This window comes from Cornus florida, unplaced genomic scaffold, assembly GCF_030987335.1.
Source record: "Cornus florida cultivar Cherokee Brave unplaced genomic scaffold, ASM3098733v1 CherokeeBrave_3.0.0_Hap2_Chr07, whole genome shotgun sequence".
Classification (NCBI taxonomy): Eukaryota; Viridiplantae; Streptophyta; class Magnoliopsida; order Cornales; family Cornaceae; genus Cornus; species Cornus florida.
Window position 1 is genome coordinate 51,285,723 of NW_026775577.1, and position 15,629 is coordinate 51,301,351.

At 36.2% G+C, this 15,629-nt stretch overlaps 1 protein-coding gene across 8 annotated transcripts in view; it reads left to right on the forward strand.

Moving 5' to 3' along the window:
• The window catches only part of LOC132267183 (probable LRR receptor-like serine/threonine-protein kinase At5g10290), a 29,812-nt gene extending 15,983 nt beyond the window's left edge, over positions 1-13,829 (forward strand). For 3 of the 8 annotated variants that reach the window (XM_059768268.1, XM_059768270.1, XM_059768269.1), the window contains 3 exons: positions 1,953-2,294; positions 11,249-11,643; positions 12,241-12,937. In XM_059768268.1, coding sequence (XP_059624251.1) covers positions 1,953-2,294; positions 11,249-11,643; positions 12,241-12,555 — 1,052 coding nt within the window. In that variant the 3' untranslated portion in view covers positions 12,556-12,937. Of the gene's footprint in view, positions 1-1,952; positions 2,295-11,248; positions 11,644-12,240; positions 12,938-13,247 lie in introns of those variants that run through there. The other 5 variants (XM_059768264.1, XM_059768265.1, XM_059768263.1 and 2 more) reach the window with 5 other exon arrangements.
• Positions 13,830-15,629: the final 1,800 nt, after the last annotated feature.

Here is a 15,629-nt window from a genome sequence, read left to right on the forward strand (position 1 = left end):
CTGTTTTTTTCCCCTATGTCATGCTTAGGCTGTTTATGTAATACAGATTACACTTTTGTCATATGAAATTGTCTTTTGGCAAGTTCTCAAGAGATTTTTTGATTTAACTTGTTTAATTTTCAGAATTTCATTTGTGTTGCATTTGATTGTCCTTTAATTGTATTATTAATGCTAGCATGTTCAACTCCTAGGTTAATTTTCTATCTATAATTTTCTAGAAGCATTGTTTTTTAACCCTAATACTCATTTTTTAGATTTTTTTATGTTTTCTCGTAAAGAGGATACTTTAGATGGAGGATTATGGTCTTCCTTTTATGTTGGCATGGTATTATGTTACTGTTAATAAAATTTATCATTTCAATGGACAGGCAAAATTTGAGTTCAAATCCCCCCACCAGTTTAGTTGAATTTGACATCGAATTTTGTTTTGACGATTTACTTGTCATCTGAGTTCAATTAGTACCTGACAGACAAAGACAAATACAGATGATCAGATCATTAAAACTCCAATCTAAATAACAAACAAATAAATGTTTCTATCCCACCATTCTATCATAAGTTCATAACATAACAAACAGGTATAAAACATTTTGAACTCTATTTTTTTACTCCATTTTAACATTGAATTAGATTGGAGAAAAATATATAGTAAAAGACTATATTTCGATATACCCTTATCCAGTTTGATCCTGTTATATTTACAGGCCTACTTGAAATCCATGGATCCGTTATCCCTCTTCTTTGGGTTTCATGATGTATTCTTTACATATAGGAACCAGAGCCAGAATTAGTAAGCCTCAACTCCAACATTATAAGGCAGGATTTGTGGATCATATTTATGATCCATAAAGTTATTAGATTAAATCACTAACTATTTTTATGCCTGATATAACTCTTCCATGAAATGCTTCTAAATTCTGGGGGACTATTAGTGACTGAAGGGGGGGATCTGCCTGGAATATTTGCCAACACTAGTTATCAAGCAAAGAAACCTACTCTGTTGGTTGTGCAGTTTATACTATATACAAACAAGGAGTAACCCTATACAATGGCCTAGTCAAGTAAAGAGTGTAGTGCTCGGTATTTTAGCCAATAGGGGGCTCAGTTTCAAGTAATAGTAATATACACTGATTTATTTTCAGATTGATGAGCATCTGTAGTAACTTGTGAGTTCAACTCTGATTTACTGCAATTCCTGCATTGGTCATTGCATTAATGCTTTGTGCTGAAAAGTTGAACTTTAAAGTGGCTGGTTATAGAAGCCAAGGGAGTATCTAAAAGCATAAACATTTTTTATATTTGTTTTTGCTAAAAAAAGTATCAATGAATGTAAAATATGTTGCAATTAGTTTGATTTTCATAGTTTTATATCTGCAAACTTACCATTTTTTTAAAGGAAACTAGAAACCATTTATTTTTTGTGTTTTTTAATTGAATTGCTTATTGTAACCATGACATTTGAAATTAAATTAGTTGGTTTCACATCTTTGTCATTGCCATTCTTGCCTTAATCCCCCCCTTATTGTATGGGATCGGCCGCATAAATTATCTTTTATCATTCCTTTCTATTACAAGCATTTATCCTATAACATTTAGCTTTTTCAAAATTGTTCCTAATAAATTCATCCCATGTTATTCTTGGTCACCTATCTGTCTCCTATCTTCTATATGCATATTAGTCTCCCTCTTCTTACCAGGGCATCTATAGGTCTTCTATGTATATGTACATACTACCTTAGTCTACTCTATCTTATTTTGTCATTAATAGGCGCCACATGGCGTATGGTTATTAGTTTACATTGTCTTTGATACTTTTAGTTTTTATCTTGTCCAGGTGTATTAAGCCGTAGCTATTTCATGAATTGTTCTTAGAATATAATTAAGGTTTTGACTTTATATGCTATTTCAATTGCTTTGGGAATTTGATGTTGGATTTTTTTGAGTGTGCTTAGGTGAAGTTGACCGTAGAATTCCATTTGGCCAATTGAGAAGATTTGCATGGAGGGAATTACAGCTAGCTACAAACAACTTCAATGAGAAAAATGTCCTTGGACAGGGAGGTTTTGGAAAAGTTTATAAAGGAGTGCTTTCAGATAACACCAAAGTTGCTGTGAAACGTTTAAGTGAATTTGACAGTCCTGGTGGAGATGCTGCGTTCCAGAGTGAAGTTGAAATGATAAGTGTAGCTGTTCACAGGAACCTATTACGGCTGATTGGTTTCTGTACAACACCAACTGAACGCCTTTTAGTGTATCCATTTATGCAGAACTTAAGTGTTGCCTGTCGTCTTCGAGGTATTAGTTCATTCATCTGTTTTATGTCAAGATGGGCTGCTGTTTGATGTTTTTCAGAAATTTATCGTTTTCCTTTTCTTTCTTTTTGTTATTTTTGTTTAAATATAATTTCATATGCATAATCTTTATGCAAGAGTGAGTGACCTGGTACACATTGAGCTTAATATTCGGAGAAGGTGAAGACTAAGTGATGGAGACCAATGGCAGAAATCTTTAAGGGTGTATAAAAGGCGCAAAAATGAGGATTCTAAGACTCCGGTCTTCCTTTGAACTTCAACTTGAATATCTTGGATATGCTTACTAAAAGCATCAACTTCAGCACTAGGGCGTGCCTCAATTAGTAAAGGTACTGAATCATTTTCAAAGGGGCTGCGCCCGGTGGTCCTTTTTACAGAACTATTCTATGCATATTCAGCCATAGGAAGAATCTGGTCCCAACTAGTAATATGGTTACCAACAAGGCAACAAAGCAAGTCACCCAAGCTGCGATTAGAAACCTCAATTTGGCCATCAGTTTGTGGGTGAAAAGAACAAGAAAATTTTAGCCTTGTATTCAGCCACTTCGATAATTTGCGCCAAAAATAACTCGTAAACTTCACATCTCGATCAGAAACAATTGTGATGTGCAACCCATGAAGTTGGACAACATCTTGGGAAAAATGTTTGGCAATGTAGACAACATTAGAAGTCTTAGAACACAAGAGGAAATGTGCCATTTCTGAAAAACGATTCACAACGATAGATATAGCATCATGTCCTACAATAGTTCTAGGCAAGCCAAGAACAAAATCATCTCTTGACTCGTGATCCTCGTGATTCACGTTCACAAAAGGTGCAACTGCAATCTCTATCATTCCAACTTCCACACTCGAGTTTCTTTTTGCAATGTTAATGTGCTGGCAAAGAACACGCTGCAAGTTATCATTCAACGCAAATTTCTTGCATAGAAGCTCCTCATCTGCGGTATTGTTTACAAGTATCATAACATGGTCAACAAATTTTGGTGAGAATGACAATGATCAACAAAGTCAACAATCACCTCTTGCTTTGTGCCCTCACGATTCTTACCATCCAAGGCACCAAGCATTTCCATTAACCAATCCGTTAGTCCCTGAGCATTTAGAATCCCTGCCAAGCTGAGTCCAGAAGCATTGAACTGAAGAGAGGCTTGAATAGCAGCTTCCTCAGATGGTGAAGCAGGGAGAACCGCTGGCTGGATTTGTGGTGTAAGCAACGGGAGTGGAAATTCTACTCCAACAGCCTTCAGATGTTTTTTATGCAGCATGGTACTGAGTATATCTTCCCCTGAGCCCCCCAAAAGCTTCTGGGATTGAAGTACCATCTATCCAAGCCACTTTGATAGGTTGTGGATGTGGTTGGATCGAAAGCTTGAGGCGCTCAACCGTGTCTATGGAGACCACGTGTGCAGCCACCGCCATCAATAGTAGGCTTCCGAGCTTGGTTTCCACAACGAACTTGCATCTGAAAATTAGAGGTGAGCTGCCCATCTTCGTCTTCAACATTAGGGACTGCAAGGATGTGCCTCTCAATAGAGATGGATGGAACATTCTCTTCATCCTTTTCTGGATCATCAGTGTTGTAGGTTCCATGGTCAAGCAGGTTCTCATTAACCTTGCTAGCCATAATACTCTTTCCTTCAAGAACAGCCATATTAGAGAAAGATGGTTTTGATCCACCATTTGGCAGCATTGTTGTTGTTTGTGTGCGGCGAGTTCTATCACTTAACTTCTTTGTAACATCTCCAGCAACATCATGTGGCTCATGATGATTCACCACTAATGGATTTCTTGGAAATTCCAACACGGGATGGAGTGGTGGATCAGCCTTCAAATTACACCTTTTTTGGGAGTGTAAAGGCTGTTGTTGCTTGAGGTTTCTGCCATCATTAGTACCAAATGCAGATCCTTGTTCAAGAGCTACCGATTTGTTAAAAGGCCATGAAATTCGAGCTCCTATCTCATCGCATCGAGCTTTCAGCCCTTTAAGTTGTTCCACAATATGTGACAACAACTCAATCTCTTGATTATTATCTAATCTTTCGTTTCATGATCGTGTAAATATAATGTCTACTAAGGCTCTAATACCAAAAATTGATGTAGGACAAAAAAGCAGCCTTGAATAGTTGAAATAAATAAGAGTTATGGCTGAAAGTTCAAATGAATAGGATTGGGATTCAAGAGGCATTGGTAGAAAGTAAGGATTGAAAACAACAAAAACCTATTGGAATCACACCAATAGGGCCTATGTATCAGACCTAGAGAAGGCCCACACCCTTAGAATTTGTGAATCACTCACAAAGAAATCTCAAAGGATATTTTTTATTCATTCATTCATTGATTCACCAAGATTATATTATACCCTTTTTATAGCATCTTATGACCCTTTCATTACCCTTAATTTAGGCAATCAATACTTGACTCTAACATAATAAATGTAATCACCCCATAATTGAGGTAATCAATATTTGACTTTAGGATTACCCCATAATTGAGGCAATCAATTAACCCTTGGACTACTCCATAATTGAGGTTATCAATACTTACCTAATAGCATAGTTAAAGTAAATAAAAGTCGACCAAAGCTCCAAATTATTCAAAACTCCATGTGGACCCATATTATCTAGCCTATGCCGACTCGAATCTTAGAATCCTCCTTTTAGCGCCTTTTAGATTTTAAGACTCGAGCTGGCATAGGTTAGATAATATGGGTCCATGTGGGAGTTTTGAATAATTGGGAGTGTTGGTCAACTTTTAATTATGTTATTGGGTCAGTATTTATTACCTCAATTATGGGGTAATCTAAGGGTCAAGTATTGATTGCCTCAATTATGGAGTAATCCTAGAGTCAAATATTGATTACCTCAATTATGGGGTGATTAATTTTATTATTCTAGAGTCAACTATTGATTACCTCGATTATGGGGTAATCCAAGGGTCATCAATTGTTATAAAAGGGATACTATGTAACTCTGATGATGGAGTGAATGAATGAATAAAAAATATCCTTTGAGATTTCTTTGTGAGTGATTCACAAATTTTGCGGGTGTGAGGCCTTCTCTAGGAGTTGTGATACCTAGGCCCTATTGCTGTGATTCTAATAAATTTTTGTTGTTTTCAATCTTTTCTTTCTACCAACACCTCTTGAACCCCAATCCTATCATTTGAACATTCAGCGATAATTCTTATTTATTTCAACTATTTGGGGCTGTTCTTTTGTCCTACATCACTAAGATTATCATGGTTTTGGATGGTAGAAAAAGATGTGTTAACGTCTAACTGAGTCATGGCCTTGAGGAAAAAATGATTCACATAGCTAAACCAAAATAGTTGGGACAAGGTTTTCTTGAGTTGAGTTTATGTATGTCCTATATGTACATGCATATAATCTTGGTATTTTTATTTTTATTTTTTTGATAGGTAAGAACACACACCGATACTGCACCAATGAATTCTCTAAACACATTCGATTTCGTCTTAGAGATGGGAGGAGGATTTGCTTCTGGGAGGATGTGTGGTGTGGAGATGTTCCTCTCGCTCTCGCTTTTCCTCAGCTTTACAGGATTGCTTCGGATAGGCAGGCCATGGTGGTCAACTGTTATCATCTTGATAATGGGAGACTGGTTTGGGATGTTCGTGTCAAGCGTCACTTTTAGGATTGGGAGATCGAGGAGGTCATTCGCTTCTTGGAGTTGCTTTATCGCCAAAGGATTGTGGAGGAGGATTCGGATTGTTGGTCTTGGGTAGCAAACTCTCATGGGCGTTTTGAGGTGAGGTCCTTCTTCAAGTGTCTCTCATTTGATCCTGATGTTCGTTTTCCTTGGAAGTCTGTTTGGCGCTCCAAGGCTCCTCTCAAGGTGGCTTTCTTTGTGTGGTCTTCGGTTATGGGTAAGATCCTAACCCAGGATAATTTGCGAAGGAGAAGCCAAGTGGTGATCAATCGTTGTTTTATGTGCCTTCGTAATGAGGAATCAGTGGATCACCTTCTCATTCATTGCTATGTGGCTAGAGAGTGTTGGGATTTGATGCTTGGCTTATTTGGGCTTTATTGGGTTATGCCTAGATCTACAAGAGGGTTGATTGAGGCTTGGAGAGGTTGCCCTATGGGGACTCACAGTCAGGATGCGTGGAGGGCTACACCGCTTTGTGTATGGTGGTGCATTTGGCTTGAAAGGAATATGAGATATTTTGAAGGAAAGGCGATGTCGATTTCGGTGCTTAAATTCTCGATTATTTCCACTCTTTTTTGTTGGGTTTTAGGGAGAGATCATAGATCTTTGGAGGAAATTGTTGATTTTTTGGCCTCTTTGAAGGATTGAGTGGCTTTTTGTATTGTTCTTGGGTTCCGCTCCCCCTTGGAGTGTTTTTTTATAAAATTTTTTATTTATCAAAAAAAAAATTGATTGGTTGTTTCTTAGATACGCCCTTCACCAGAAAATTAAATACTCAACTTAGGAGTTAAGTTTTGCATATAATTTTAGTGATAGGATTGAACTCGCTACTTTATAATCTATACTAATACTGCTATATTCTTTACCATTTATTAAGCTTCTTCTTATGGGTTGTTAAATAGTGCTATTCTAAATTTTTGGTAACCATCTTTTAGAAGTCTTCTTCCTTGTTTTGCTCAGCACAATATGTACATATATATATTTGGTACATATGATTATCGATACACATACTCATTTTTGTTGTCTCCAATTATTTCTACTAACTTTGTGTACTAAAACCCAGCTGGTAATAAGCATCACCCTTGCATTCTCTGATTTTCCTATGATATAAAACCGCTAATTGCCTAAACTTAGAGTGATGACTCCTTTAGTACAAGGTTCAAGCTTCTGTTGGATATGTGTCTGTCATACTTATAATTAAATGCGGTACTTAAGTTTATCAGCACAATCAAGTTGAATCCAAGTATTGGAAATTAATAATAGGGTTTTGGCCCATTAAAAGCTCCAAAATGATTTAACTAGAGATTTAAACGAGGATTACAAATCTAATTATATGTGTGGGCCCACTTGTACAAAAGTCCTTACAACATATGGGCAGGTCTGTACAATCTACTGGCAATGCTCTTCAGATCTTGTTACGGCTTTAACACCTCTGCACCTGGATTAGAACTTGTTGGGTGGTTGATAGAACAGGAAGGAAAAAGAAAGAGAAAAAGGGAAAAAGGAGACAAGATTAGGAAGATTGAAGCTGGGGTTCAATATGCTCTGTTATTATATCACAAATCTTTAGCAGAGAGAAACGGAGAGAGTGGAGCATAAGAGAGAATAAGAGTTTGTCAAACATACATGTGCTGACACCTATGTATATATTTATAGCTTATAGTATATTAATGTACAGAGTCACCACTCGCTAATATCCACTGCGTATATCACTTTGGAAAATAACAATCAGAAGTAATTTTTGATTGGCTGCAGAGCTTAGAAGTTTCTTTAGGTGGTACCATCTGATGAATGTGCAGTCTTTTTTCATATAGGTTATACCAACAAAATAATTTTTTGCCATTAGATCATGGGATCTCATGAAGATGTTATGACTCACTACTTTGAACTGGCTAATTACAAGCAAGAAGCTCACTTGCAATTTACCCTACTTATGCAAGGGAGCATGTTTTTGGAAGAGCACACTGGACAATTTTTTGGGTTGGATATGAGATTGGATTTTCCATCGAATGAAGATATTACAATCTCTAAAGGTGCCACACACCTTGAGGCATAGTTTAATGTAATGAAGTTGTGTGAGGAAATCAGGTTTGAAGGTTGAGCCACACCTAGAGGCATGGGGTGGCATGGATCTCAAGAAGTTGAAGGTCGATAAATAGTATGATCTCCATGTACGCTAAGAATTGGAATAATTTAGTATCAGCAGAAGTTGTGAAGAAATTGGGTTTGAAGGTCAAGCTGCACCAGGAGGCATAGCATGTAGCATGAAGCTCAAGAAGTTGAAGATTGATAAACAGTAGCTGGTGACATTCGCCTTTAGAAGCTTAGGGAAGAGTTGAGAATTGCAGTCACGGAAATGGGTCCTTTGAAAGCCTCTAACGTTGACGGGTTGAACTCTTTCATCTTTCAAAGAGACTGGGATATTCTACAGTCTGATTTAGTTCATTCTTCCAGTGTCCTGCATTCTGGCTTTATGCTAAGTAGCTTGAATCACACAGTTATTGTCCTTTTCCCCAAAAATAATTATTCCTCTAAAGTTTCTCGGTTTAGGCCTATTGCATTATGTAATGTTGCCTATAAGATATTTTCAAAGGCCATATTACGAATAGGCTTAAGCCTATTCTAAACACTCTTATTGGGGAACTGCAGAGTGCCTTCTTCCCTGGAAAGCTTATTTTCGACGACATCCTTGACAATGGTTCCTCTTATGTTATGAACCATCTACTCTAAAAGCTTAAGCTGTTAGAGAGGGTGTAACTTTAATATTTAAATCCTTCAACACGCCCCCTCACATGTGGCCTTCTTTTGGTCTAACACGCGTTTCAATTTTAATTAGGTTAAAAAACACTGATACCCCCAGAGGTTTGCTCTAAATTACACTGGGTAGTGTAAAATGACCTTAATTACTATGATCCCTTATTGACGTCAGTAAGCTTACGACGTTAAAAGAAACTTATAAAATGTCATACTTTCCCCTTATTTTTTAAATGAAAAAAAATACTCCTACAATAATTTTAATTCACGCAATCCCACCCTCTCACCTCCCCCATTCTCTCTGTCGGCAAAAGCTTGTATATCCGGTCAAATCCCATTGGCATTTTCTTGCAAAATCAATGGCAGTGACCACCAAAGAATTAACCCAAATAAAAATCAAGCCTCAACAATCAATAATCCTCCACCGATGATTCACTGAAAGAACAAAGCGTTCCTTTCTTCGAATCCCTCTCATAAAGGAGAGAGAACTCTTGGGTCATCTCTCTTCGTTATGCTACACTTTTTGGAAATGCCATTTGATACAAGGCAATAATGAATGGAAATGCCAATTGAATCCTTAGGTGGTGTTGGTACCGGTTTATAAAAGTTTGAGGGAGGCGAACACATGACTACATGTACTGAAAGAGAGAGAAATGGGATTCACTACCTGTTTTATTTTGCTTTTTGTTGAAAATTATCTAAAACTGATAATTCTAGGTGAGAAGGAATGAATAATAGCGAAGATCCTTGAAGATGATATATTACTTGGGTTGAAATTTAGACTTTTATTTTTGGGAACCATTGATGGAGGAAATACAACGAGGTCTTTCAAAATCTTTATTGATAAACTTGGGCATACCTAAACCATGAAGCATTTGCAAAGATTTGCCATCAAACCATATGTCTACATAGTAATTGTTGTTTTTTCCATATTGATTTACTACCAGGTGGATTTGTTGTGTATTCTTGAATTGTATATGCGTGTTTGTGTATATATATATGTATATGCATACTGGGTGCTGGTTCTTAGATCTGGAGATTTTTGGATTCGATATTTTGTTTATTTATATCCTGTTAGCTGTGTTGGAATTCGTGTTACATGGACTTGGATACGTGTGTCGGATACAGGTTTGTATCCGTGTGTTAGATATTTCAAATCTCCAAACTAAAGGACACGTCAACACTGCTAAATATTCATTTTTTTTTCTTGACTAAAGTAAAGTTTGCATGTAACAAAGTGTTCAATATAGACAATTAACTCATTTTAAAGTATAATATAATAAAATTGAATTATTGGATATGCTTTTTAAGTACATGTCCAACCAAAAGTGTCGGGACACATATCCCATATCCATGTCCTAGCAATTTGTGTCTGACATGGGTACTTCACTACTTTCGAAGAGTCCATGTAACATAGGTTGGAATTGCGCAGATGGTACAAGTCTTTGAGACATTAGAGATGAACTTGGCCATGGAGCAAGTGTTTGAGCTAACCTTGGCCATGGATATACACAAATATATACATATATATATTAGGTTTTTTTGAAATGATGAAGTAGGAATAAAGGATTTGGAGTTTTTCACACACAGAGAAATGTGAGATTTTTTTAGTAATTTTGTATTTTTAAAAAACTAAAGGGCACTTCAGTCTTTACATAAGTATTTAATAACTGTTTTAACAGCTAGTTGACGCTGTTCCCTAAGACAAGTGAATGGCAAGTACGAACCTAATTATTATAGTTGGGGTCCTGTAGAGCCATCACATGCGGCAGTATGGTATAATGGCCAAAGGTTGGGAGGGGGTTCATTGAACATGCACCAATTCTAAGGGGGTGACAGTGTAAGTAGCCCATTTTCGACCACCATGTGTAATTAGAACAAACCTCAAGAGTTGTCAATGTAATTTACCTTTTTAATTATCAGGATGACGGTGAGGTTTGAAAACAAGACCTTGCCTGCTCTGATACCATGTTAACAACCATTTACTCTAAAAGCTTAAGTTGTCATAGATGGTGTAACTTTAATATTTAAATTCTTCAACACTATAAACGTCATCATGCCTCAGTTTCCATGAAAGCAAATCTCTAAGAATCAGTTAGATCATCATCTTGGAAAAATGCTGTTAAGCTATGCAAATTCTATTCTTTTGGTTGTTCTAACATACACGGACGAAGGTATTTAATAACAGTTAAATAACGAAAGAGGAGGACTTGCATTTCTTTGGAAACACTTGGCATGATGGACTTTACCAGTTCTCATATCATGACCATTATCATCAGCTTAAATGCTACCCACACTTTCTCAATTAATGCTTTACTACATATCCTCAAAGCAAAATTGTTCAAATAATCATACATTGTGGACTATGAATTACGTGCACCTCTTAGAAGGTACTATTTCTGAAATCATAATAGGAAGCTTATTCAGTTCAATGCCTAATTTTCTTCTGTGAATTTGGTGATGTTTTAAATTTCTGGTGGTATGCTTGACTAATCCTGAACACTGAATGCAGAGCTTAAACCAGGGCAACCCATTTTAGATTGGTCTACAAGAAAAAGAGTGGCTATAGGCACAGCACGTGGGCTGGAGTACCTTCATGAACATTGTAATCCCAAGATTATCCATAGGGATGTCAAGGCTGCTAATGTATTACTAGATGAAGATTTTGAAGCAGTTGTTGGTGACTTTGGCCTGGCAAAGTTGGTGGATGTGAGGAGGACTAATGTGACAACTCAAGTTCGCGGGACAATGGGTCACATAGCGCCTGAATACTTGTCCACTGGGAAGTCTTCAGAGAGGACAGATGTTTTTGGTTACGGGGTTATGCTTCTGGAGCTTGTAACAGGTCAACGGGCTATAGACTTTGCACGCCTAGAAGAAGAAGATGATGTTTTATTGCTTGACCATGTAAGATAACCTTGGGTTAATATATTGGTTTGAATGTGCCTTATGTGTGTGTGCGTTTGTGTGAATGCTCGTGCTCAATTGCAGTATAATTCTTACTAGGGAAGATTTAAAAGATTGTAACTTCGGGTGTGAAGTGGCCAAGCTTTAAGCTGTCTTTTATTTACTTTGGAATAGTGCATCAATATTACTTGTCCAAAAATATGTAGATCTTACTTTCTTGTCACATAAACGTCTATACTAGCTTTAAGTATTGCAAGCCGATTTCCCATGCGTTAGGAAACCACAATTTTTTTTTTTTCATTTTGGTTTGCATTTTAGTTAACCTGTGTTTCTCTTCCCTAAGACTTATTCTTCAAGAGTTCAAAGCCCTGCATTCAGATCCCTTAGAAGGAAACATTTCTCCCAAATTCTTTTGGTGGTAATCCGTTTGACATGACAAACATGCGCATAAGAAACTCTGGAAATTGAATGTCAAATGTAAAATTTCTGTGGTTTCCGATAGCCACACGTGTCCTTTTTTTTATATTGTATCTAGCTTCTCTAGTCATACAACTTTTGTGTACCTACTGCTTAAATTCTGCTCATGTCTGCTTGAAGGTCAAGAAGTTGGAGAGGGAAAAAAGACTGGATGCTATAGTAGATGGCAACCTAAATAGTGACTACAACATCAATGAAGTGGAGATGGTGATTCAGGTAGCATTACTCTGCACCCAATCGTCACCAGAGGAGCGTCCAGCAATGTCAGAAGTGGTCCGGATGCTGGAAGGAGAAGGGCTGGCTGAGAGGTGGGAAGAATGGCAGCATGTTGAAGTTACCCGTAAGCAAGAGTATGAGAGGCTACAGAGAAGATTCAACTGGCAAGAAGATACTAATTACAACCAAGATGCTATGGAGTTGTCTGGTGGAAGATGAGGTAACGGGAAAAATTAGAACTAGATAGTATATAATTTTATTGCAATAGGTTAGCTTGATTGATAAAGCATAATTGTATACGCATTACATATGAAGCATTCCTTCATTTTCTTCATATGCGATGCATTGCTGATACCAGTTCCTTATCTTCTTGTTCATTTCCGTTATTCTCATTTATTTTCTTATTAGCGTGTTTGTGTGCATGCGTGAAACTCAGAATAGGATGGACCCTTCCACATGAAGCTTTATTCTCAATATTTTGGAAACAATGGCTGCTGCCAACCTGTCTATAGTAAATTTTGCGCCGTTGTAGAAAATTCTGGATTGATCGATACATCATTTATATGTAAGAAATATATTGCATGCGTGTACTAAATGAAAACTCTCCTGATAAATTGATTTGAACGCTAACCCTGTATCATCATTAGCTCAGTAGATAAAAATTGTTGTCTATCATCCTTGTGACTGAACCATTCAGTCATTAGACTTGAATTTTAAATAGGCTGCTAATGACGTCCGAAGCTAAATTATAAAGTGACAGAATTTGGTACCGTAAATTGCAGCTATAAGTGAAGAAAAAAGTTTGAAGTTCACATTCGAACATATCTCATCTATACAAGTACTCACTTCTAACATTTTTGTGATATTTCTAGCTGTCTTGGTGTTTATTCTGATTTACTACATTGCTTTAGTTTCTGTGTAATGAGAAACACAGGTAAGATGAGAAGAGATGAGCCATTTTTATCAGACTTTTAAAAGCATTTCCCTCCCAGTTTTCTCAGCAGTTTTCCTGATTGGCGCCATAGAAAATGGGGTGGCATTAACTGAAACAGCGGCTTTAACGCAAGCTTCCATGTATCTTTGCCCGCCATTGTCTACCATCAACTTGTCAATCTCATTTCTCGATCTTTGATCATCCAGAAGATACTGTGGTGTCTTCTCCAAGTCTCTTTGTTCCATTTCTTCTAGGTTGATTCTGCACTTGTTATAGTCGGCACCTGCCATTGCAAGAGCTTCTATTGACATGGCTTTGTTGAAAAATCTCTCGATATATATGTATATATAGATAGATATATATATTTCTGAAAGCTAAATATCTAAATTTTTTTGGAGTGATTTGAAACAGACAATGGTAGAGCATTTATAAATGCTTTGGAATAGTTCTAACTGCACTTTACAGAAACACGGGTGTTGCAGGTGAAAAGTTTATGAGTGACCTTTAACTGTGAAAAAAATTAATACAAGAGTGTTTACCAATAAATGGTGTTTACAGAGATTGATTGTTATGGTGCTTCATGTCTACTTGATGATATGTTTGATCTACAATGTGATGATGGCGCTCTTAGTGAGAGTTCGCGTCCTCATCATGGTGCATTGTGCTCTAATGTCATCAATTACACAATGTGAGTTCATTGAGGATGCATATATATATATATTGAATTGTGTAATTGATGACATTAGAGCACAATGCACCGTGATGACGACGCAAACTCGCTAATATATATATGTAAGAATACTTTTTAGGGCTTGTTTGGAACACAGTTTTATTTTTGGTGTTTTTGTTTTTGTTGGATATTATAACAGTGAACAGTGGAAAAAAAAGCTTTTGGTAATAAAATATTTTATTTTGTAAAGTACCAAAATGTTTTGTTATTAGTGTTCAAAAGTCGAAAATACCAATATTGTATTTTTACACTGTAGCAATGGTTATTGTTGTGATGAACCGTACAAAAAATAATAAATAAAAAAAAAATTTGAAAAACTGTGAAATGACTTTTTAAACTAGCCATTATATTTATTTAAACTTGCAACATTTTTTTATATCAAATATGTTTTTTCATTTTTCCTTTCAAAAATTTTGCAAAAAATAAATTACCAAACATGCTTTCGATTATTATTCAAAACACTTATTTTGTACCAAAAAAAGTAAAAACAAAACGCTTACCAAACAATTTTTGTTGGATTTTGTTTATATTATCATGATCAAAGTATTTCTTTTAAATTACGCTCTCAATGGCCTATTTGAGAGGATTCTATTGATCTTGCATCATTTACATGCACATGCATAGTAGAGGGGGAAATGATGTTTACCTAGAAATCACGGGTATGAAATCAGAAATAGTCTCTTCACAAACATTTCCGAACAGTCTCTCCACGATCATCTCCGTTACCGGGGTACCCTTTCTTACAACTTTGTGGGAGAGGGCTTTTATTCAAGGTACTGTTACATGTGAACCACTTCCGGTGTGGGGTTCATTTATTAGAACGGTTAAGATGTGATAGTTGTTACCTGTAATGACATTGTCCGCATAAAAATTGTGATTTCTGGTGTTTTTTTTGGGTTGAATCTTCAAAATTTGGAGCGTTGTGTAATAATTTGATATATATATATATATATTATGTGTAAGGGTAGGTGTAGATACATTGCAGAAAACTGAACCTCTCAAGAATGTCATCAGCACATCATGCATCATGTTGAGCTCACCAATTCCCTAGTGATTTAATTTAGCTTTCCTCTTTTTATTTTTTTATTTTTTTATTCACGAAGAATTATTATTATTATTATCATTATTTTTATCGTGACAAATTAAGAAGAGAAAGACTGAAATACAAATATACCTGCTCGAAAATTGTGCCTTTTATTAATTAGGCGACTAATTAACGCCATCTTTCCCGAAATAACAAGTAAAGAATTTCACACCACATCATGTACTGCTGCTCAACTAATATATACAAAGAAAATATATATATAAATATATAAATGGTTTTTAAATTAATATCATTATATTTTGATAAATCAAATTGTTCATGGGCAATGGATAGTTTAACAAAACTAGAAAGAATTTAGATTGAATGGTTGGATCAACAAAGGTACGTGTCCTTTACCTAAAAAAAAAAGAAAAAGAAAAACAAAGGTACGTGTCTTTAACTATGGAGCCCGAAAAGAGATTTGATCACGTGTATACACAAAAAAAAGCTTTGTTATATAATCTTTAGACATGGTATAAAAAAGATAGTGGGACACATCATTGAACTTTATTTACAAAGAAAACTATCTACTCCGAATTAACTGA